Genomic DNA, 25,721 nt, shown 5'->3' with positions numbered 1-25,721 from the left:
CAGCGGAAAGAAATGCTAACTGTAAAGAAAATGATTCAAAATTATTGTTTTGGTCAGATCATTGCAACCAAAATTCTCTGCAAATTGCAGTAACATTAATTACTGTAAAACAAAATAACCAACACATTTTAAAAGGAGAGACTTGCAACTACAGTCATTGTTTTGTCAAGGTACTTATAAACATTTCTCAAAACAGTTGAAAGCAACACAGCTGGTAAAATTCTTTACATGTACAGAGTTAAGTGCTTTTGTCCTGTAACAGTTTACATTAAGATACTTCATCAGGCATCAGATCATGGCATAGCTCTTTAAAATTCTAACAGAAGTGTTTAGACTTTACGGACAAGTTCAACACAAAAAGACTAATTTAGAGAGTTAGCTCTTTTGACACGCTGGAGTGGATTGGAAGAAATAGATGTGGAAATAAGTGATGTTCGTGAGTTGGCAAATGTCCACGTGGATATGCTGCATGCTGACTTAACACACCTGAGAGTTAGAGGTTGGAGGAAGAACCTTATATGTACAAGGATCCCTGCACAGTGGGAAGGAGCAGATAACAAATGCTACATGCAACAGAAAATTGCTGACTGGACTGCTGTTATGGTAGAAGACATGAGACTAGTGTGTGTGCACAAATTTTTCTTAACCCAGCATCTAAGAGTTGGAAAGCTTAAGTTAGCAACCATTAGGAAAGAGAGTTACTAATAGCAAAAAAAAAAAAAACTTCTGGCTACCTGTGCATGTTACAAAACTAGGCAAATCAATTTGCAATAGTGTATCGGATGGTGTCCTTTTCATTCATTCCTCAACTGATGGGTTTTGATCCGAGACACTGATCCAACTCAGTCACTTCTACCAGGTCATCAGATCCAAGAACTCTTGAACTCTTCCATTTACTCATAATGCCCCACCAACCTAACATACTTCAGAGCTTGTTTGCCACTATTCAGCTTCAGAAAGTGGATCCTGTCACTATCAAGCTTTGGAGAATGTTTAGCCTTTTTCATGAGTTATTCTTTCAGATTTTTGTCACTTATATTGATGTTCTTCGTGTTTCACTGTTGCAGTCATCACATTTGGGTTATCTGCTTACAGTAGCCCTCAATCGGCCTGATTATCAAAGTTTTGGGTCCTGCGTCAGTGCTGTCTCATCTTCTGTGACGTCAGGTAGTCAGGGGTATAAAGCATGCAGCCGACACCATTACATCAGTGTTTCTTGCCGTGTGGTGCCAGAAGCAGTTGGCAAGTGCCGGTCGGCCGACTCCTCAAATTTTCGTTTTCGAGTTTCAGAACCGAAGTCTTCAACTAAAGCTAAGTACCCCGTTGGGGAAAGTTTTTCTTGCTCTAAACCGATGTCAGTAAATGTCAATAATTGTATTTCTTGAGGAAAGCAAATACCTCAAAGATTTTCATTCGTACTGTATTCCTTGCCTAGGCCCTGACCACGACGTACCTCTCTGTCGGTTTTGTGTCTTATTTAAACAATGAACTATTCGACGTCGGTATATTTATGCTTCTAAATATTTTGGTACTCGGTTCAGTTATCCAGATATGTCTTCGGTAAGCCACCCGACTACCGACATTCTGAAAAAACACAAAGATAAAGACAGAGACAGGCCGCCTAGGTCCAAAGCTGCCGACGACGCTTCTCCTAAGCTAGTCACTCAGTGAGGTGCTTTCGCAGCCCCTGATACCCGCTACTTTAGATTCGCAGGCCTCTGCTGAGACCCAGTCGGTGTCCGGTATATCGCGAGATGCTTCAACTGTAGAACCTGCGGATGTCTCTACATTGGATGAGTCCGGAGCCGCTGTACAGGCACCGGCTTCTGAGGGTGTATTCAGGCCTACTGACTTGCATATTAAACCGATGCCATCTTCTTCTTCAAGGCCTAAAACTCGAACCATGCCTAGGAAACCAACGCCCAGACCGCATGGTCAGGCCTCTATGCCTAAAAACAAATAAGAATGGCTGAAGACCTTATTACTTTAATCAGGGGAAGCCAACCTTCCCCCTCTAAGAGACCTAGGAATTAATTTGCTTATGATACTTCTGATCAAGATACTGAAATTTCTGTTTCCTCTGATGACCAGGATTTACCCTTTTCTACCTATGAGGATTTTGATGCAGAGGACTCTATTCCCTTCTATCCTAAACACCTTTTTGGTGATCCCAAAATTCAAGATGCTAACTCTTCACCAGTAGCGTCCTATGCTAGGCAAGGATGCCTTGTTGGCAACACTGGATTTAAAGGAAGCCTACCTGCACATCCCAATCAGGGAATCTTGCAGAAGATACCTACTCTTCAAAGCAGGCTACATGCACTATCATTTCTCTGCACTGCCCTTTTGCATATCTACTGTGCCCAGGGTATTCACAAAGTGCCTAGCTCCAGTCATTGCATTTTGTAGGCAAAGAAATATTGAAATATACCCATACCTGGACAATTGTCTAATTCAGGCAGAAAGCCAGGACATGCTTTTGAATCATCTGACATTTGTACAAAAGGTGCTAACTTGTCTGGGGTACACCATAAATGAAAAGAAATCACATCTTGTACCCTGTCAACAAATTATATTCCTGGGAGCAAGCTTGAACACAACTTCCCAGATGGCTTTCCTCATGTCAGATAAACAAATCATTTGACAACTTACTTCAAACTAATGGCCACAAAAACCCTGCTATCTGCAAGGCAAATACTGCAAGCCTTGGGGTTCATGGCCTCCTGCATTCTGCTAATTCCATATGCAAGACTGCATATGAGGAAACTACAATGGTATCTAAAAAGCCTATGGTGTCAACATTCTCAGGATCTAGAAGCAATGATTCCTATCATACCTTGCCTACAGTTAGAATTCCTTTGGTGGGCAGAGGCCTGCCACCAAAACAAGGAACTACCATTCACTCTACCCCCTGCCGCCCAATCCCTAACAACAGACGCATCAGACTATGCATGGGGGGGCTCACCTGGCAGAGAAGTGCATTCAGGTCAAATGGAACCCAAGTCAAATGCACCTGCATATCAATCAAAAAGAAATGTTAGCTGTACAGAATGCTCTGACAGCCTTCAAAGACCACATTCTTCCAGGACAATTAATGGGAAAGATGGACAACACCACTGTTATGTGGTACATAAACAAGCAGTGGGGTACCCATTCATACCCCCTCTGTAGACTAGCCATGGCTCTGTGGAACACAGCCTTGAGCTACCAAGTGCATCTACAGGCTCAGTTCCTGCCAGGAAAACTAAATACACTGGCAGATGAACTAAGCAGAAATCTCGTGGACCCACACGAGTGGAAACTGGAACCAAGGACTTTCAACATGATGATAAACAAATGGGGGAGCCCAGATATAAACCTGTTTATCTCCCCCCAGAACTACCAATTGGACACATTCTGCACAAGGATTCCCCACAAACAAGCTTGGAAAGTGGATGCCCTGTCCTTCAGCTGGAAAAATCTATCAGTTTATGCCTTTTCTCCTCTGCCTCTCCTCTCCAAAGTACTACTAAAGATCAAACAGGACAAACCAAGGACGATACTGATTGCACCAGACTGGCCACGCCAACACTGGTACTCACTCTTGCACAGTGTGTCACTGCTGGCTCCATGGCACCTGCCTCAGACACCTACGCTGCTGTCACAGCAGGAGGGGCAGATTCTGCAGCCTCAGCTTCAAACCCTGAACCTGGCAGCCTGGCTAATTACCTAATCTCTCCATTACCATCCCTCAGTAAACAAGTGTTGGATGTCATTTTGGAGGCAAGGAGGCTTAGTACTAGAAAATCTTATGCTGAAAAATGGAAAAGATTCTGTGCCTGGAACCAAACTCAAGGGATGGGCACAGCAGCACCCAATTTACCTCAGATTCTTCAATACTTAACTGAAATGCTTCACAAGGGCCTTTCTTTTTCCTCCATCAAAAGTCATGCCTCAGCCATTTCAGCTCATTACAACACAGAACCACCCCTATTCTCTCATCCACTGCTGAAGCAGTTCCTCAGAGGGCCAAAAACTTAAGACCACCCAGGAGAGCCCCAACTCCAGCCTGTGGCCTTAATTTTGTATTGGAAAAACTCACTCTACCTCCTTGTGAGCTAGCTGCAAGTGAAGAGTTAAAATTCCTTTCTTGGAAAACAGCCTTCCTTTTAGCAATCACCTCAGCAAGAAGGGTATCTGAATTACAGGCTGTTATGGCAGTGGAGCCTTTCATCATCTTTCATGCGGACAGGGTGTCCCTCAGGACCAATCCTGCCTTCATGCGCACGGTAGTATCCAGTGTGGCTCTTAATCAGTCCGTTCATTTGCCAACCTTCTTTTCTAATCCACAGAACAAAGGTGAATGGATACTGCACTCAGATGTGCACAGACAACTTAGATTTTACTTGGACAGGACTAAACCTCAAAGGAAATCTGAACAACTGTTGGCGGCATTTGCTGCAGGGGCAGAGGGGAAGGCTACTTCAAACCAAACCATTTCTAAATGGATAGGCCATTCCATGCACCATGGAAAACCTATCCCACAGTGGATTAGACCACATTCAACCAGGGCTGCATCTACCGCTACAGCCTTTCTCAGAGGTGTCCCTACCAGGGACATCCTAGAAGCTGCTACCTGGAGTTCTGTACATACTTTCACCTAGCATTGCCATTTGCCAATTTTTTCTAAATCCAGAGCTGGCTTTGCCAGTGCAGTCTTGCAGGACATTATAGCTGGTCCTAATGCTATCTAAATTCCTCCTTCATCCTTAGCTTTGGGAATCTACCCAAATGTGATGACTGCAACAGTGAAACATGAAGAACATAGTACAGTTGTGTACACTTACCATAAATGTAGATGTTCGAGTGTATTCACTGTTGCAGTCTTGGTTACCCTCCCTCCAGCCCCCTGACTTCTTTTGGCTATACCTCTGTTCTCTTTTACTATGCTTATAAGCTTTTTGGTATATTTGCTTTTTTGTTGGAGGTATACCCTTGTGTGTATGTATATATATATATATATATATATATATATATATATATATATATAATTGCTTCCCATTAGTGGGGCACCTGACGTCTGGGGCAAGAAAAACTGATATAATGGTGTCAGCTGCATGCTTTATACTCTTGACTACCTGACGTCATGGAAGATGAGACAGCAACTGATGCAGGACCCAAGACGTTGATAATCAGGTCGACTGAAGGCTACTGCAAGCAGATAACCCAAATATGATGACTGCAACAGTGAGTACACTCGAACATCTACATTTATGGTAAGTGTACACAACTGTACTTTCTAACGCTCGTGCCTCCCACCCTTTGTGAGATTCAAACTGCTGTACCCAGCTGTCTTCAAGGTATTCTTCTTTAGAGGGACAAAATAATTTTTTGATGAAGTACATGCTAAAGAGGAAATACAGAAGTGTGTCCAACAAAAAGTAAGCTGTGAAACAGAAGGAGATTTTGCTTCTTGTTCTCCTGGTAACAAAGACCACAGAAGGTATGTACTTGTAAAACCTTTTCAAAATTTTCAACGGAAAATGTTGGAGAGAAGGAACAGAGCATGAGAGTTGACTAGAAGAATGGAGAGTACATTGGAAATGAAGCAGAGACAAGAATTTGGAAATGAATAGTAATAAAACCAGTAATTTAATATGGTATTACAATGCGATAAGTATATTTGTGAAATATGACAGAACAAGCAAATCTGGAAATGTTGGATTTTTTCAGAATTTGTTGGGCTTTCGGGGGACTCTAAAGCATATGCCCTACTTCATGTTATTACTGTTTGGAAAAGTACTATGGGGAGGGGAAGAGGAGGGCGAAAGTTAATTGTAAGTAAATATTTTTTTTCTTCAATATTACCAAGTTTGTGGCATGCAGTTTTCTTTACATGTTGTAAAGTAAAGTTTTTTTCAGTTATTTTTAAGTGTAATGAGGACTGTAAACAGGTGCTGCTACTGCTATTTTTTTCTTTCTCCCCTCATTTCTGTTTCTCTTCTTCAGTTTTAAGAAATTTCGACACTGCAATGTATTTAAAGAAAAATCCCGGTTAAAAAAGCATGATAAAAGAACATTTAATGTGCTTTTTCTAATTCTTGCATGGGGAAATGACTGAATAAAAGACCTTAGATTGATGTAGTAACAAGTTTTAAGAGAGAGAGTAAATGAAAAAGAACACTAAATATTTTGAGGCTTTATTTCTAGCAAATACATGTATGCTCAGTAACAATTTTGGAGCTGGTCTTCATGTTTCCATGGAAAAAGTCTGATAAAGAGAAACTGGTTGCCTGGTTCTCATATCTCCTTGCAGACAGTCTGATAAATAGAAACTGGCTACAGTCTGGGATGTGGGTTTTCCCAGCTGGAAGAGCTGTAAAGTTAAGACAACACTAATCAGCACTAAATAGAAGTACAGGCCGAACCATGCTTCTTAGCATGGATGACCTTTCTTTTAGGTTAACTCAGGTCTGTGAGTGTGGCTGTCAGTTTTTGACTTTTGTTCGTATTAGGAGGGGTACACTTCAGTATTGGAAGGTGTATATAGTTTTCTATGTTAGTATTAAGTTAATAGGTTTTAGGGGGTTATGGGGGTGCATTTGTTTTTTTGTTTGAGGGCTTTCAGTAAAACAAAAGGTTTTATAAGATGTGACATAGGTTCAAATGTATATGACAAGAAACAACTGCATAAAAGTTTAGCCTGCCAAACTGTGTATGCATGTAACGCAAATGCCAGAACTAGATATTTAACGAAAAGTTTTTATATATAAAAGGTGGGAATAATAACTTTTTAATACAGTGATGCTTTTTTAATGTCTTTAAATGTAAATGGCCTCAAAGATAAATACAGTGAAGAAAGAGTAGTGAACTATATTTAAAAAGTTGGTGCAAATAGCTATGTTGCAGGAGGCACACTTAGAATGAAATGAACATGTGAATTTGATAAAGAAAGGTTTTTAGAATGGTTATTCAGCGGAATACCTGGGACAGAGGAAAAGAGGAGTACTTGTATTAATTGCAAGAGGAGCTCCAATAATGATAGAAGAATATAAAAAAAAGTAATAATGGCAGGTTTGTAGTGCTAAGGGGCTACTATAACACTGCCATGTATTTACGTTCCACCTAAAACTGCTATAATGGAGATTAAGAAAATTCTGGGAGAAATAATCAGTTTTCAGCAAGGAATATTACTTATAGATGGGGATTGGAATTTGATTTAGAACAGTGATGATGTGTCTGGGGATCCCAGAAGGGAAAATACAACAAAGGAGGATAGATTTTTGAAGAAATTTATGAAAATATTTGGCATGGAAGATGTAAATTTAGTAATAGGAGTTTGGAGTGACTTTACATGTTATTCCCCAAGACATAAAAACTGTGCTAGGCTAGACAGAATTTACATTTCATAGGAACATGTGCATATAATTGAATGTCTTGATACCCACCCAATAACTATTTCAGATCATGTGCCAATTATAGCTAAAATCAAAACACAGGGTAATGGAATAACAATGAGACATTGGTGCTTTCCCACCTATATGTTGAAAAGAGAGGAATTTAAGGAATGGGTAGTGGAGATTGTTCAGGAGCTGTTAGGATAGAAATTTATTCTGAAAATGTAGCTAGGAGTGGGATAAAATTAAGGTGGAGTTTAGAAATAGGGTGGAAATAAAAGAAAGGGAGCTGTGGTTAAGAACTAGCAAGAAATATTAAGAGGGACTGACAAATGTTAAAGTATTTGAGAGTAGGGGGAATCTCACAGAACAAGAAGAGGATCAACTGCAACATGCTAGGCAGAAAATAAGAGATTACCTCGATGATATGTATGAGCTTAGAAAGATTGCTGTTAAGCAACTGTTTTTTGATGATAACACAATAACGCAAAAAAGTTTAACACAACAACTTAGGCAACAGAAAGTAGAAAGGACTGTCACCAGACTTAGTGAGCCTCTAACAAAGAAGGTAACAAGAGATCCTGTAGAAGTATTAGAAATATTTTGGAAATTCTGTGAGAGTCTCTATAAAGCAGAGAAATGTGAAAATCAAGAAATGATACAAATGGAAATGTTTATGGAAAAATTAAATATGCCAAGGTTAGAGGTGGATGAGGCTCAATTACTAACATGATAGGAGGAGATGAGATAAAAAATTGTGATGTATAACCAATCTACAGGAAAGTCCCCAGGAATAGATGTTATTCCTGTGGAAGTTTGGAAGCTAAGAGGGAAAAACTGATAAAGATCTGGAAGGTTTTGTTTAACAGTATCTTAGGAGAAGTACCATCATACTGGAAGAAAGCAGTGATAGCTGTAATACCTAAAGAGGATAAAGATCCATCAGATCCAGCTTCATACAAGCCCATTTTAATACTAAACCTTGATTGTAAACCGTTCATGTCTGTAATGGCTAAAAGAATGGGAAAAGTAATGTCAAAACTGATAGATATGGATCAGTGTGGCTTTGTGGAGGAGAGGCAAACATTTTACAACATTAACAGAACATTGAAAATCCAGAGGGAAGCAGAATGTAAGAAAATAATATTGTTGTTGGTGGGTCTTGATGCAGAAAAAGCATTTGACAGAGTAAGCTGGGACCTTATGAGCAGGGCAATGGAAGCATTTTCATTTTGTGAAAAAAATTCTGTTGTTAATTCAGAGAATATATGAGGGGTAAGAGGTGAAAATTAAAGTTGGTGTGGTCCTCTCTGATAATTTCTGCTTGAACAGAGGAACCAGGCAGGGGTGTCCTCTTTCCCCTTTATTATTTGCATTATTTTTGAAACCATTGGCAAAGAAAATAAGCGATTCAGAAATTCAAGAATATAGTTGATATGGCAGTCAAGAAAAGCTGGCTTTATTTGCAGATGATATTATTTTGTACCTGACAAAACCAGAAAAAGACATTACAGTGTTGTGGAATATTTTGAAACACTTTCAGATCTTTTCAGAATACAAAATTAATGAAGCTAAAACAAAGGCAGTTGTAGTAAATTATCTACCCACACATGAACTTTTTCAGGAATACCCATATTTATGGGGATATGATATTTAGGAGTATGGATTAAAATGATTCTAGTGTGGCAGCTAAGGGTATGTAGGAAGAAACTAAGGAAAAGATAATACAAACACTGAGAAAATGGACGCTTTATTATATAGATAGTAAGATACAAGCAGTTAAACTATGTTTAGTCTCTTTAGTCTTATACACAGGTCATGCAGATTTTTATCAACCAGAGGAGAAGTTCTGGGTAGCAATTAATAAAGAGCTGAAGGTCTTTAACCAGGAAGGGAAGACTGCAAGAGTCAAGTGGGATAAGCTGATTCTTCACTAGAACAGGATGGATTGGGATTAACCAATTTGAAGGGATATTTCAGAGCTACACAGTTAAGACTCCTATACATAGCACAAGCAGAAAACTGTAATTTAAAGTGGAAAGGGATGATGATGAAACATAGAGGAAGCTCAAACAAGGAAAGATTGGGATTTTGGATGCATGCCTTTACTGAGAATAACAGTAGTCATGCAGAATGTTATATTCGTAAAGAGCCAAAACGTATTATAAAAACTAAACCATCATGGGAATGGATAAAGAAGATTCTGCTTATAGGGATGACTGCAATTAGGGATACAGAAAACAGGCAAGAAGGGGCTGAAATTTATTGGAGAAAACTGGCAAAGGAACCAAGGTATTGGGAGCAAATAACTATAGAGGGATAGATAATAGAATGGGAAGACGCCAATAATGTATTTGGAATGCAGCTTAGAGATTGCCTTCCCTATCAAGGATTGATATCAGAGTATAGGCAAAGAGAAGGGGGTGGGAGGTTAGCATAATGATTAAGGTGTTTACATTACAGACACAAGGTACAGGGTTTGATTCTCACATGGGGTAATTGGCTAGGATTAAAATGGCCCAGAAGGGCAGTTAGCTTAGTACTAATCTATGAACCTATAAGAAAGAAATAGGCGGGACATAAACATAAGACCAGCAATGGTAGAGTTTTAATAGAATCTACAACAGAAGCTTACGGTAAAAAGGAATAATTAGTAGAGGATATAAAGTATTGCATAATAACTATAAGAATCAATCAGAGGAGGTTAGAAAGGATTGGGCAGAGAGATAGGATAAGCAATTCACAAAGAAACAATGGGAGGAAATATGTATGTCTCCCAAATATGCAACAAAATCTAGAAGATTTAGGATTTTTGCCTGGAAATATTTACATAAATATTTTTATACCCCAGGTAGACTCCAGAGAATTTTTCCTCAGGCAACCAGTAAATGTTGGAGGTGAGAAGGGGAAGAAAGTGGTAATTGGGAATATGTTTTCTGGGACTGCGATGAGTTGGTGGACTTTAAGGATTCCCTGCGGGATGCACTGTCAGAGATGCTGGGTAGGCAGATTGGTCTGATGAGGGAGATGATTTTTCTAAGCTATGATACAGAATCGAAATTGCCTAGACATGGTAAGGCCTTGCTGTGTCTAATAATGGTGACTGCCAAAAAAGCAGTTACTAGAAGATGGAAATCAAAATCTAAACCAACTATACTGGAATTAGTGATTATAATAACAATGATAAAACAACTGGAATTGAGATCTTAAGAAAAAGGTAGGAGAAAACTACATGGGAAAAATGGGAATTGTGGGAATAATACATACAAGGGAAGAATGAGGTCTGAAGGGCGGCTGGACTTAAGCTATGTTATGTTTGAGTGAGAAGGATTGGGTAGATTATAAGTGACACATAATGTTTGCAACTGGGAGTGTGTCAGTATGGTTTGTGATGTAAAATGCTTGCAGTTAGGATTGTGTCAGTGTGGTTTGTTTTCATTTATATAAATGTATGATTGCCTGTGTAGTAAGTGATTGTTTAATAAATATGTCACTTGTTTAAAAAAAGACATGAACTGAATGATTTGTGTAATATTGCGTAGGTTGTATAATATATAGTAATACATGTGAAGTATAATGTTTGCCATGTTAATGTAGTTTGATTACTTTTCTATGAATGTAAATTTGCTTATGTCAGAAGAGATAATTCAGTAAAGGTATTTGGAAAAAAAAAACGCACAGCACCCATGGTGTTCACCAAATGCACTTGAGACTGCTGGGATTCCATGCGTTTCCATACCTAGATGACTGGCTCCTAACTGCTCAACCAGGCATCGCCTTCTACAGGCAAAGGACTACCTGCTCCAGTTGTGCATCCATCTAGGAATCACTGCCAGTTATATAAATTCAAAACTCATGCCTACCTGAGTCTGGAATTAATTGGTGCTTGCCTGGACACCATCAGATAGCCTCTTTCCTCTACTCGAATGCAGATATTGAGGTCCGAAGTCAAAGTTATCCAGAGTTTTTCTCTTCTGGCTTGATTAATCTTAGAAGCCATGGGGTCCATGCCAGCAGCTGTTAACCCTTGTTCCTCTGGTCAGGTTTCACATGCAAATTATTCAATGGGCACTTTCAGTCCAGTGGTCTGTTCTTCAACACCCATTAACCACTCCAGTCAAGATCACACAAGTGGGCAAAAGATATCTTCTTTGGTGGTGTGACATCCCTTCTCTGGGCCATTGATCAAGGAGCCTGAATCCTTACCACTGACACTGGAGAGGAGCACTCACTTGAGAGAAATAGATACACACAGTATTTCCAGATGCAACTGTCTGCATCAAGCTCAGTTTCCCTTAAAAGCACACAGGGAACACACTCAGTCCGTCATCTGGGTTTCCCTTTTTCTCTCTCCAGGCCCCCAATAAGACTCCCCACTGGCACAGCTGTAGAGTTGAGTCCTCAACCAAGTATCCATACCAAGTCCTCCATCACCCTGTCTGTGAAACCAGTGCCCTGTGTCCCTGCTACAGGTAGCTGACACCTACACTCTTTAAGATTTCATTTTCACACAGACGCACACACACGCGCACACACACACGCGCACACACACACACACACACACACACACACACACACACACCTGGGTAAGGCTGGCACAGATTTACTAGCTGTGCCCCTCTCTCCAGACTGTAAGGTAGTTACTAACACCAAACACTCCAAAACCAGCTACTCTTAAGGCTCTTACAAGGGTACTCAATTGTACTGAATTAAATTGATACTAATAGATTCTCCAGTTCAGTTCTCGGCTGGAGAGCCTTCTGTGCAGAATCTGCATATCCTCCCTGTAGTCGAGTGGGTTTTAAAGACATATAGGTAGGTGTGTATGCATGTGTGTACCTTCTGTGAATGATGGATGCCAGGCTGGCAACTGGACACTGTAAAAACACCACTGCCAGTCAGTTTGTGGACCAGTGATCTAGTGTGGTGATCCCTAACTGGGAAAAGCCGAAAGATATTGCTTACTAATACAAATGGTAGTCCAATGCAGTAAGGCTTTCAGGAGCGGTCATAGTGTCACCAAATATAATTACTCTCAAAAGTTAAAAATATTTTCTAAAGAACCAGTCACAATGAAAAGTTTAAATATATTTAATATTTAATAGAACGTGAAAATACTAACTATCTGTTTACAATAAACACCAGAGTTTCAGTCACAGGAAATATTAAAAATAACCCAGATGGATAGATTCACACAGTTACAGAAAAACAGTACTTAACTAAATATTTTATTGACTGATCTAAAGAATTATCATTCCCTGGTTACTTAGTAAAGGAAGGCTAGGTGAAGTAGGTGAGTAGTCTACCTTCTTTATCAGGTTTCAAAAACAGACTGCCCTGAGACATCTAGTATTAAAACATAATTTTAGCACTGGATTACAGAATGACATCAGACACATTTGGTCATCTGACGTCTGGTTCCCACATTACTCCCCTTTACTAGAAACTGAACTAGAATTTGGCAGATATGCATCACCATGCACACACAGACAAAGCTTTGCTGAGATTTATTATAGCATCTGGAAGCTATAAAGCCATTTCAAGACTTCCACCCCTCCAGGATAGCAATTAGTTCATCCCTAAGGAGAATATAGCAGGATTCCTAGTCCTGGTTTTCAAAGACATTTCGTCTCCGGCTGCAATCAGAACTGTAAGATACAATCTTTATGCTCTAAACCAGGTAGTTTAATTTTAGACTGCTTTTCAGAGTTAGCTGGACTGAGATTAACCTCTTCTCTTCCAGTATCCTCTGTTACAATATATTAATTTCAGCAGTTACAATACAGTGTGACACACAGGTATATTTCTTTTCTGTCCACCAGGACTCATTGTTGGTACATTTTTAACACAAGCAGCTTTCCAAGTACATTTCAACACAAGCACTTGTACAAATCAGTTTGATATATAAATGACATACAATTCTTTACAAAACTCCAGCTAGCTATGCTGGCATATGTTATACATTCACTGCCCTACTTCTCCTGGTATAGCTGGCACTACTTCACATCATCACACCATGTTTTAGTAATGGTTCTGTAAAACTGTAGAAAGGTATCCTCACTTTGACTTTGTTATTGTATTACACAAGAGGAGTTTTTGGAAATGCATTAATACTTGCTTAGGCAGTGGTAACCGTAACAGGTGTAGACAGAGCAATAGACCAATAGATACCAGTGTACCACTAGATGTAAAATAAATAGTATGGCAGCTACACTCTGTATTTAAGAGACACATCTAAACATGTTACATAGACAGTAATCTAGCCTTCGACTATCACATGTCTACAGTAGTGAGGAAATCATTCTGTATTGTGCAGTTTATGAACAAACATGTGGCATCTAGATCCAAGAAGGTCATTGTTTCACTTTATTCAGTATTCATCAGACCTACCATTGAGTATAGTGCTCCCTTTGGTATGTACCTAAACGGGCACATTCAACAATTGGAATGTCCACCAAGGTTCCTCACTAAAGGAATACAGGGGGTAACCAGCATATCCTATGCAAACCACCTGAAAGCCTTATCCCTGTGTTCGGTCTCCTACAAGATGCTGAAGGGAGATCTATGTCTGGCATACAAGGCATTGTCAGCTCCACGCTGATTGACCTCCTGCATATCTACAAAACAAACAGCACCAAAAGTACTCCTTTTAAAGATTTAAACCTTGCCTATGATATAAACAGGACGTCCTAGAGAGACAGGTATGTATTCCAGAAACTACCACTTCTCTGGAACAGGCTCCCCATCTGTGTGAAGCAGAGTTCCTCCCTAACCCAATTCAAGTGTAACTTGGACAGTTAGATGTGGAACAGGATATTCATCCCTGTTTTAGACCTGCATCTCTAATGGACACAGGCAACCTGTAAATGGTTCATTTCCAAGGCCTCTGTTTGTAAATGTTTCATCTCCCAAAACCAGAACTTGTCAGAGATTTGTGATGCATAGCTAGGCTTAAAAAGGCCCTTGTGGTTGTTAGGTTCATAAGTGTGTACTAGGCTGTCAGAATTAAGTTTAACTAATGCAGTCCTTAAAGAGTTAGCAAAAATGTTCTGTTTTACTTCAAAACTTGCAATAACCTAAACAGAAATACCATCAGACAGTATCTATAATTACAAGTGTTGGCTTTCCATGATACATTCTGTTGTGTGGCATTATTTGATAGAACTGTATGATTTTTTTAAGTTCATAGTACATCTGGAATTGTCACTACTCAGTATTTGATTAGTAAATTTTAGAAGCTAATGCAAAAGTTGTATATTACACACTACTTGTTTAGTATAATGTGCATATACAGTTTTTCTGTGTAACTAATTTGAACTGCTCTGTGAAGTGCTTGTGAAATGTTTTGTATTTCACCCAGGCTGAGACTGAAAGTGGACAATATTGATCAGTGTACTACCCCAGTTTACAGAAATAAGTCCATCAATAAAATGTAATTTTATTTCATTCTTTGAAAACTGTTAAGAAGTGACCAGATTGCATGTTATTAAATTATACTTTTAAGCTTTGCCAAATACAGTAACTTCCTCATTTTGAGTAGAATATGTAATAGAATGCTGAGTAAAACAGAGTGCAGATCTACAAGGTAAAATGTACAGTATGATGCATTTTAATTGTACTTATAAATTGTTTAAGCTTTTGTCATCTCTTCCTAGAAAGTCATACTGCATGCAGTATAGTTATGTACTTGTACTGACCTAGATGTTATGCTATTACAAATGCAGCAGATTTTAAGAATGATACCATACCTTCGTTAAATTAAAAGAATGTTTTGTAGGTTGTTTAATAGCTTGTATCTAAAATTAGGGATTATGTCAGAAAAAGTTAAAGAAAGTGCTGAAAAAATAGAAAATTATGATCATGTCTCCAGTCGTAACTTATGTATTTGTTCAAGACCTAGATTTCAAGAAATTCACCTTGGGTGTTAGGCTCGACTAGGGAATCGTGGCATTCTAGTTAAGAACACATAATGGACAGTTACAGTCGTAGGCCTGACTATAACCCTTTGTAGGGCATGGAGCTTCATCTGCTCCATGCACTACTAGCTACACAATTAAAAAAAGTGCAAAGTTTTTTGCTGGCTTTCAAAAAAGACAATGTAACACATCTTACATTAGTGAAAGAATGTCAGGGATAGATTACTGGCACAGACAGTACTATTCTGCTTCTGCTTCTGTCATTTTTGTTAGGTTTTACTGCCTAGAATGATGCCAGAGCTTAACAGTTTAAGCAGGAGTACTTAACAGTTGTCAAGATAATGTCTCGTGCTACAGAAGCACTTAACTGTTTTGTCTTTTTCATGATATTGGAGTATAATGACTGCTTCATGCACTACATATATATTTTGATTGCAGAGTGCTTCAGACTGCACCAGAACGTATTGATTGCAGCAACTACTTGTATACTAAACAACCATTGGACAGTCTTACATCTGTGATGCTGTAGTAAAAAAGAAATACAATTTAATTACAGCATTAGTTACTTTTAAGTAAATATGAAATGTTGAGAGTGACTGTTATCATTAATATGCTGGTAAGAGCATTATTAAATAAATTGTGCCAGCAGTGCATGCTTTTTTGCCTCTTCCAGATTTTGTAGCTAATCATCCTTGTGCATTTATCTGTAGTAAAGTCACAAATCTCTACGATCACAGTGGCCACATTCAACACTACAGTGGCATCATTTAATGTGGGTTATGCTGACTTCTTCAGCGAACAAATGAGAAAGCTGTGCAATCAAGTTCCCATCCCAGAAATGCCTCACGAGCCCCTGGCCTGTGCTAATCTCCCACGTAGCCTGACCGACTCCTGCATCAACTACAGCAGCCTTGAAGATAGTGAGAGCATTGAAGGAACTGCCAACTTCATACACAAGAATGGGATGCTGGATCTTGCGGTAATATTTTTAGAACTTTAACATTAGTGGCAAAATATCAGACTGCAGAGTTGTACTCTGACTTTTCTGTTTTAAAGCAAATTCATAAGTGTGGAGCAGTGATAATTTGCTAGTGTTGACATCCAAAATGTTAGTACTGACAGCACTTACGTAAATATGTGATAGCTTTTGTACTGAACTTAATGAATGATGCACTTACGTTCTCACCTTCTTGACCAACCATACCTTTATGCTGTCCAGATTTTTGCTTCATATTTTTGGTCTGCTCCTCAAAAAAATTTTGGTTTTCTGGCAACTTATTGAAGACTGAAATTAATGTATAGTGACAGACATTTGGATTTCAGGCTTTGTGTTTCAGAAAATACATGTTAATGCAAAACCTGTTATTCTAGCAACTTTCTAAATTTATAACAGCAATGTGTATAATCTGTCTCGGATTTTGGGCCTTTGTCCCCCCACCTGCTCTTTTTTTTTGCTTTGTTTAGAATTGTTGTGCTTAGAGGTTGAGAGGTACATGGCCAATCAAGTTATTGAAAATGAAGTGGTTCAAGTCGCAATCACAAACACGATGAGGTTAAATTCCATTGAAAATGAATAAAATAAGTTATTTAAATTTGAACTCTGCATTCATGTACCCCCCCCCTCTGATACTGCCCATGCTGGGACATCATTGCTGCACCCCTTTAGTTCATATAATTACCTTTGTCACTGGACTTAGTTTTTGACTCCCCCCTTCCAAAAACACTCAGTAGTATCAGAACACCACACTTGCATGTTATTTCTGTATGATTTTGCTGACAACATTACAGTAGTGTAACAGTTTTATAAATGTTGTTTGAAATGTAGATTACTGTAAAAAGTTCAGATGAGGCTTTTCTAACAAAGTTTTCTTGCTGGTAGTAAGGCATAACTTCAGTGACATAATTGGAGGCTACACATACAGAACAGTAAGCCAAGGCTGAGTTAAGTTGTTGTTGTTTGTCTTTCGGCTTTTTCCCGGTAAGGGGTCGCCACAGCGGAACTCCGGTCCGCTAATGATTGGCAGTAGATTTTTTACGAAATGCCGAGGTGCCAGCCCGTTGCCCAGCCTTCAACGAAGGCATGCCCATTTACGCACGCATGTCTTTCGAACACTACCCAACCATGGGGAGGACATGCAGACTCCACACAGAAGGCACTCCCAAGCCAAGCATCGAACGGGAGAACCTCTTACTGTGAGGTAAACGCTACTGCCGTACCACCGCGGAATTCCAAGGCTGAGTTAAGTATAGTTAATTTATTTATGTGACCAGCTGCCACTGATTTGCAGACTGAGCCCACAGGCTGCCTAGACTCCAGAAGAAGTCTATTGTATGCAAAGTCAGTAGAGCACACGCTAGTGATGATTGCAGAAGTGGCTATCACATTCAATGCATAATACCAGCATAATGATGTTTACATTATTTCAAACACACCATTTACATACATTCATGCTCACACACGCATTTATTTCTATTCAGTTTGAGGCTGGCCATAGTGGTGAGAGAGGAGGGCCATTTTTGTTGCTAATTAAAATTATTCATAGGGTACTATGATTACAGCTGTGTTGAATACTGTGTTTTACTGGAATTCATTGAAGGACAGATGTTTATGCATCTTCTGTGTCACCACTATACAGCCCAATCATTCTTCATTGTGGATTAGTATAGCAATATTCATAGTAAGTATCAGTACAGCAGCATTCATAATATTTGGTGATCATCTCAGTATTGTCTGTAATCCAGACAGAATAGTTTAGCATTCCAATATTCCCCTACATGAGCAGTGTTGGTTTTGTGCTGTAGTTGTATCATTGGATGGTGGCATGAGACCTTTCAAGTGGTCACAGTGGGTGCTTTCTGTATTCCTTCATGCTACTCCAAGCTGCTAGTCAGTTGGCTGCACTTTCCATTAATGTCTAATACGCCAGTTAATTTTTGTACTGTTAGTATCAAGAAACTAAGTATTTAAAAAGCTTGTTTTTCTCAATTCTGATAGAAAATGAGTCACAGCCAGCCCTGTGACATAGAGAGATGACACTCCAAATCTTACCCACATGACCTGGTTTCAGATAGTAGTTTGGATGACACTGAAGCTAGCTTGAATACGGGGATGAGACTAAAGTAGTCACTGCTTGCTTGCTCATCCTGTAAGTGGGTGGTGATATGATTGACCATTACTCACTAGAAGGCACCTGTCTGATGGCACTAAAGCCTTGTGCAGTGGTAGATGTGGTAGATGTTACTGGTGGATGATGGCCTCCACTATGCTGTCATCTTTGGGGATTAAATGGATTGGTCAAATCACCGGAGGGCTGATGGTTAGCAGGCAACCAAGTAAGAAAGATTCAAAAAGAAGAACGGGGATTACATAGTACTGAAAAGAACTCTATTAAATGTAATGACTCCCCTGCAATGGTTAATGGTTTTTTTTGGTAATAAGGATCAAAAGCTTAGAGGAAGGAAAGAAGGAATGGAAAAAAAATAGGAATTAAGAAGAAAGAATGAAGGATGTAAGTAACTCTAATCGTGACAAATCTTCAAAGGCTCATTTCAAGGAAAATGTCTCTCAAAGTTCTAAACAGAGCAGCCACAAATACTGGTCTTTGCAGAAAGGAAGCTAGAAACTCTAGTTCAGTTGAGTGAAACTGATACCATCTTTTTTAGTTTGACTAAGGACTCATGTAAACTTATTCCAGCAGAACAAGAATCCCCAAGATTATGGGTAAGGGATGATTTAAAAGTAGTATGTGGCTATCAGGATTACTGCTGAAGAATGGTTTTCAGCATCTTCACCAACCATACCTCCATCTGTGCACATATGCCTGCCATTTGTTGACCAGATAATGGACTGGTATGTGAATGACCTGTTTTACTCACTGTCCAGAGAAAAAGGAATTTGAAAGTTTAACAGTGCAATAGCTGTATATAGGTGAGGGGAAACAAGTGTCTAGTAAAGCAGTAAATCTGTTGTGATAGGAAGGCTAGGGAAACAAAAGACAGCTGCATTTCTCCCTCAGAAAAGTTATTGGAGATACCACTCCAGCTACTGATAGGAGACTGCTGGCTTTGTGGTTGAGGCATACTTCAGAGCATTGCAGGAGGCTATCCAGGTGAAGGCCATAAGTCCCAACCATTAACATCAATTCAATATATCCCTGCCTCATGTAAGTCCTTTAAAACATGGATTTCTGCATCTGGTCAGTGGTTCTCAAGATTAACAGCTACTCCTGCAGCTGTTTTCTGTAAAAAGAAGTAAAGGTCCATCTTTCTTGCACATTTTTCTGATGAAAAAGAAGAGACTTTTTAAAATGTAAGCCAGAAAGTCATCTTTGGAAAAAGTAAGTCACTCTCTTAGTAATCAGCAATCCCCTCCTTCCAAATCTCTGTCTGAAGGAAAATGTGCAGTTTTAGATGCTGAGATAAGACTGATAGCTGCAGAATTGTAAAATGGTTGCAACATCAGCCATCAGGAATATTTCTGTTACTTTGCAACAGTGAAGATGGATCTGATGGGCCTAGAAGGGGAAATATAACAAAGGAGGATAGATTTTTGAAGAAGTTTATGAAAATGTTTGGCATGGAAGATGTGAATTCAGTGCCTAGAGTTCAGAGTGAATTTACATATTATTCTCCAAGATTCAAAAATGGCTAGGCTAGATAGAATTTATATCTCACAGGAACATCTGCATTTAATTGAAGGTCTTGAAACGCACCCAATAACTATTTCAGATAATTAATAACTAAAATAAAAATGCAAGGTAATGAAATAAAAACAAGACACTGGCGCTTTCCCACCTATCGACTGAAAAGAGAGGAATTTAAGGAATGGGTTTTGGATTAATTCAGGGACTACTAGAGAAGATAGAAACTTCTTCTGAAAATATAGCTAGGGAGTAGGATAAAATTAAAGTGGAATTTAAAAGTAGGGTGGAAATAATGGCACTGGAGATGTAGCTAAGAAGTAACAAGAATTATTTAGAGGAACTGATAAATGTTAAAGTATTGCAAAAGTAGGGCAAATCTCAAAACAAGAAAAGGAACAACTGCAGAATGCTGAGGGATCGATAACATATGCGAGTTTAGAAAGATTGCTGTTAAGAACTGCTTTTTGATAATAATTCTAGAGCACAAAAACTTTTAGCACAATGACTCAGGCAACAGAAAGCAGAAAGGGGTGTCACCAAGCTTAGGGAGACTATCACAAGGACGATAACAAGAGACCCTGTAAAAGTATTAGAAATATTTTGAAAATGTTATGAAAGTTTGTATAAAGCAGAGAAGTATGGAAATCAAGGGAAGGTACAAATGGAAATATTTATGGAAGAATTAAATATGCCAGGGTTCGAGGTAGATGAGGCTCAGTTAACTAACAGGATAGGAAGAAATGAGATACAAAAATGGCTATGTATAACCAATCTACAGGAAAGTTCCCAGGAATAGATGGTATTCCTGCAGAAGTTTGGAAGCTAGAAGGGAAAAAACTGGTAAAGATCTGGAAGGTTTTGTTTAACAGTATTTTAAGAGGAGAAGTACCACCATCCTGGAAGTAGGTGGTGGTAAAGATAATACCTAAAGAGGGTAAAGATCTATCAGCTCCAGCTTCATATGGGCCCATTTCAATACTAAACCTTGGTTATAAAGAGTTTATGTCTATAATGGCTAAATGAATGGCAAAAGTGATGCCAAATTTGTTAGGTATGGATCAGTGTGGTTTTGTGGAGGGGATGCAAACATTTGACAATATTAACAGAACATTGGTGATCCAGAGTGAAGCAGAATGTAAGAAAATACCATTGTTATTAGTGGGTCTTGATGCAGAGAAAACATTTGACAGAGTTGACTGGGACTTCATGAGCAAGGCAATGGAACCATTTGCTTTCCCTGATAACAATTATAAGATTGATTAGGAGTATATACGAGGGATCAGAGGTAAACATTAAAGCGGATGGTGTCCTCTCTGATAACTTCTGCTTGAGTAGAGGAACCAGGCATGGTTGTCTGCTTTCCCCTTTGTTGTTTCCATTATATTTAGAACCATTGGCAAAAAGAATAAGGGACTCAGAAATTCAAGGGTATAATTGGTAGGGTAGTCAGGAAAAGCTGGCTCTGTTTGCAGCTATTATTTTATACATGACAAAACCAGAAAGGAACATAACAATGTTGTGAAACATTTTAATACAGTTTCAAATCTTCTCGGGATAAAAAAAAATAGTGAAGCTAAAACAAAGGCAATAGCGGTAAATAATGTACCACACAAGAATTAGTCCAACAATATCCATATTTATGGGGACATGATAAAATTAAGTATTTAGGAGTATGGATTGGAAATCATTCTGCTGTGGCAGCTAAGGATATGTGGGAAGAGACTAAAGAGAAGCTAATACAAAAACTGAGAAATTGGAAGTTTTGTTATATAGATATGGATACCAAGATACAAGCAATTGAAATGTTTTAGTCCCTTTAGTCTTGTACACAGTTCAGGCATATTTTTATCAACCAAAGGAGAAGTTGTGGATAGCAATTAAAAAAGAATTGAAGGATTTTATTTGGGAAAGGAAGACAGCAATGGTCAAGTGATATAAGATGATTCTTCCAATAGAACAAGGCGGACTAGGATTACCCAATTTGAGGAGGTATCTCAAAACAACACATTTAAGGCTCTTATACATAGCACAAGCAGAAAACTGTAATTCAAATTGGAAAGGAATGATGATGATGTAGGGGGGAAGCTCAAGAAATAAGGAGAGATTGTGATTTTGGATGCAGACTCTTAAGGAGAACAACAAAAAGCATACAGAGAATTATATTCATAAAATAGCAGGGAGTATTCTAAGAACTAAACCAGAATGAGAATGAAGAAAAGAGATACTGCCAATTGGGATGACTGGTTAGGGGTACAGATAATAGGCAAGAAGGGCCTGGAATTTATTGGAAAAATGGCAAAGGAACCAAGGTATTGGGAACAAATAACCAGAAAGGGAAAGGTAATTGAATGGGAAGAGGCCAAGAATGTATTTGGACTGCAGTTTAGAGGTTGCCTTCCCAATCTAGGATTGATGTCAGAGTATAGGCAAAGAGAAATCAATAGGGGGTTCTGAAATGAAAGACCAGCACTGGTAGAGTTTTTAATAGAATTTAGAACAGAATCGGCTATTAAAGAAGGAATAGTTAGTAGAACATATGAAATATTGCATGATAATTATAAGAATCAAATGGAGGAGCTTAGAAAGGATTGGGAAGAGAGATTGGAAAAGCAATTCACAAAGAGAAAATGGGGAGGATATATGTATATCTCCCAAATATGCAACAAAGTCTAGAAGATTTAGGATCTTTGCCTGGAAGTGTTTACATAAGTGTTTTTATGCCCCTAGTAGACTCCAAAGAATCTTTCCTCAGGTGGATAGCAAATGTTGGCGGTGTGACGGACAAGAAAGAGGTGGCAGGGAACATATTTTCTGGGAGTGTAGTGAGCTGGCGGACTTTAAGGATTTCCTACAGACCGCTTTGTCAGAGATGCTAGGTGAACAGATTTGATTTACCAGGTAGATGATATTTTTGAGCTATGATACAGAATTGGAATTGCCTAGACATAGTAAACATTTACTAAATCTAATTATGGTGGCTGCCAAAAAAACAATTACTAGAAAATGATATCATAGTCTAGACCAAGTTTACTAGAAGTAGTGAATATAGTAACAGAGATAAAACAACTGGAATTGAGATCTTTAGAAAAGGGACGGAGCAAACTAAAGAGGAAAAAAATGGGAATTGTGGGAACAATATATGCAGAGAAGGAATGAGGTTTAGGAGGCAGGATTTGAATGAACCACATAATGCTTAACAGACAATGACTGGATAGATTATAAGCAATGTATAATGTTTGCAATTATAGTTGTTTCAGTGGTATCTGTGATGTATAATGTTTGCAACTAAAGTGGTGTCAGTGTTTGTTTTTCATTTATGTAAATGTAAGGTTGCTTATGTCATAAGTGATGATTTAATAAAAATATTTATTGAAAAAAGGGGAAGTCGCCTCACAGTAAGAAATTGTCCTGTTCGATTCTCAGCTAAAGCGTCTTCTGCGTGAATGGGCGTACCTTCGTTGAAGGTTGTGCGTCAGGGCTGGCAACTCGGTACGTAAAAAATCTACTACCAATCATTAGCGGACCGGAGTTCCACTGTGGTGACCCCTAACCAGGAAAAGCCGAAAGATACAACAACATTGAAAAAAGGGGAATATATCCATTAATGGCCAAATCTTTTACAGCAAGTAGACATTCCCCCAATATGTCAAAATATAATCTTGAAACATAGCTGTTAGAAGAAGCTTGGCATTTAAAAGACGTGTATCCCCTTTTGCTTGATTCATTCCTTTTTTCTTACTTGAAGTGCATCATTCTGTTGTGTAGAACAGTTTGTCGGCCTGCAAATTGTATGCAGTATTTATAGGAGTTATATCAAAATAGAGTCAGCACCAATGGAACAAAAAAACTAAAATTAAAGTGCCATTTCATTATATTTGGTGCTGATTATCTCTTTTTTAGTGGATTTATTTTCAGTTGTGCACTTGGTCTGTTCGTGCATCCACTAGCCCTACTAGCTGTCCCCTTACCATTACCTGCACCCTAACCTTAAAGTCCATAACTACCGCACCACAGTGGAGGACATAGCATGTTTTCCTGCTGTGCTCCACTGTGGTGCGATCCGTTCGTTGAAGTTGAGTTCGTGAAAGTGCACTTTCAAATAAGTGAACTTTCGCTTAACTGAGCGGTCTACTGCTCTTTTTCGAATATGTGGTATTCGATGAAAAGCAGTAGACCCATATATGTATATATATATATATATATATATATATATATATATATATATATATATATATGGAGAGCTATATGTCTACATTTTTTCTGTGTGTGTGTGTGGGGGGGGAGCTATATGTCTACATTTTTTCTATATATATGTGTGTGTGTGTGTGTGTGTATATATATATATATATATATATATATATATATATATATATATATATAGGTCCTTGTCAGAACGTCAAAAGTACAGTTAATCTAACTGCACTTTGACGAACTGATTTTAGTGAAAGTGCATAACATCGAATATGCACTTTCACTAAAACAAAGTAAAAAATGAAAAACACATGCAGTTTGCATGTTTTGTTAGTTGTATATCAACATGTTCTGTTTATGTACAACTACCAAATCTTTTGTGGAGATCACGGTACAGTGGGGATATGGGAATATTCCCTTTTCCCCTCTATAGTGCGATCTCAGAGTTAGAATATTAAAGTAGGGGTGTGTGGGGGCGCAGCCCCCCACATGGGGGGATGCAGGGGGGGCTTGCCCCCCTGCATAGTAGTGTTTTTACATTTTTTTGTGTGTGTATTTTTTTATTTTGTTTTGTTTACTTTAGCGAAAGTGCATATTCGATGTTATGCACTTTCGCTAAAGTGGGTTCATGAAAGTGCAGTTCGATGAACTGCACTTTTGATGTTTTAACATAGACCCATAGATATGTAAATGATATATTCGTAAATTGAGTGTATGGCTTGTTGAATGCTGTTTTTATGTCAGTTAAATGTACTATTTTCTCCAGTACAAGAAGAATCTGTAAGGGAAGTGGACGTGCTTAGTAATGCAAAAATGTTTATTTATACCAAAGTTTTGGCTTTTGGGTTGAGAGTTTGTGTGTATGTTCATGCATCTGTGTGTGTGATCACAGATTAAGATTAGAGTAAGGGCTAGTGAAGTGAATAGCTTTATTTTGTGTTTTTGCAATGGTATGTGTGAAGTGTCTATGTGCCTTGTTTAGTTGTACTGTTAGGGAAAGGGTGCTTAGTACTCTATTGGGTAGAGCTGGTTAGGAGTTTGGGCTGACATACATGAGTAAGGTAGTGCATGTTGATTATTGTAGACAAATCTAATACTACTTTAATGGACAAATGTAGTGGAACTACTCAACCATTTGTAGGTGTATCCTAGCTAAATGTTCAACCTTTCAGAAAAAGGGTGCATAGCTTTTCTTTTAAGAAAGAGCTTTACAACAACTTATAATCTAGATGTTTCTCAGATATGTCTGTGGTTTCCTCCAAGTTTCTCCATATTCTGTTCTTGGTTGTCATTTGGGACAAGATAATAAGGGCATTGGTCATGGCACAAATTGAGTTGGGTGTTGTCTCTTCTCCCCTCTGTATTTCAGGCAGCAAGTTAAGGCTCACTATCTTCATCAGTTGCTCCCTCGCCAGACTGATTCTTAACACAGGGTGTTTTAAAGCCAGTGGATTTACCATCAACTTCTGCTTCAGCCCAAAGCCCAATTGTGCCTTCAGCAACGATACCTCCTTGCTCATCACTGTTGATGGAAAGGAGTCTGTATGTCAGAAGTCACTGGGGACCTGAAGTGTTTTGCCAGAGATTCAGTACTG

The 25,721-nt window shown here is 38.7% G+C and overlaps 1 protein-coding gene across 1 annotated transcript in view; it reads left to right on the top strand.

Annotated features, from left to right (window-relative positions):
• UNC80 (unc-80 homolog, NALCN channel complex subunit) overlaps positions 1 to 25,721 on the top strand; it is a 5,631,640-nt gene that overhangs the window by 1,240,502 nt on the left and 4,365,417 nt on the right. Inside the window, exon 12 of the mRNA XM_044060513.1 lies at positions 16,003 to 16,271. Within this exon, the coding sequence (XP_043916448.1) occupies positions 16,003 to 16,271 (269 nt within the window). The remainder of the gene's footprint in view (positions 1 to 16,002; positions 16,272 to 25,721) is intronic.

The sequence above is a fragment of the Protopterus annectens genome, chromosome 2.part0 (assembly GCF_019279795.1).
Source record: "Protopterus annectens isolate FY-2018-M chromosome 2.part0, PAN1.0, whole genome shotgun sequence".
Classification (NCBI taxonomy): Eukaryota; Metazoa; Chordata; order Ceratodontiformes; family Protopteridae; genus Protopterus; species Protopterus annectens.
The sequence above is the reverse complement of the archived record's forward strand: the minus strand, read 5'-3'. Positions and strand labels throughout refer to the sequence as shown.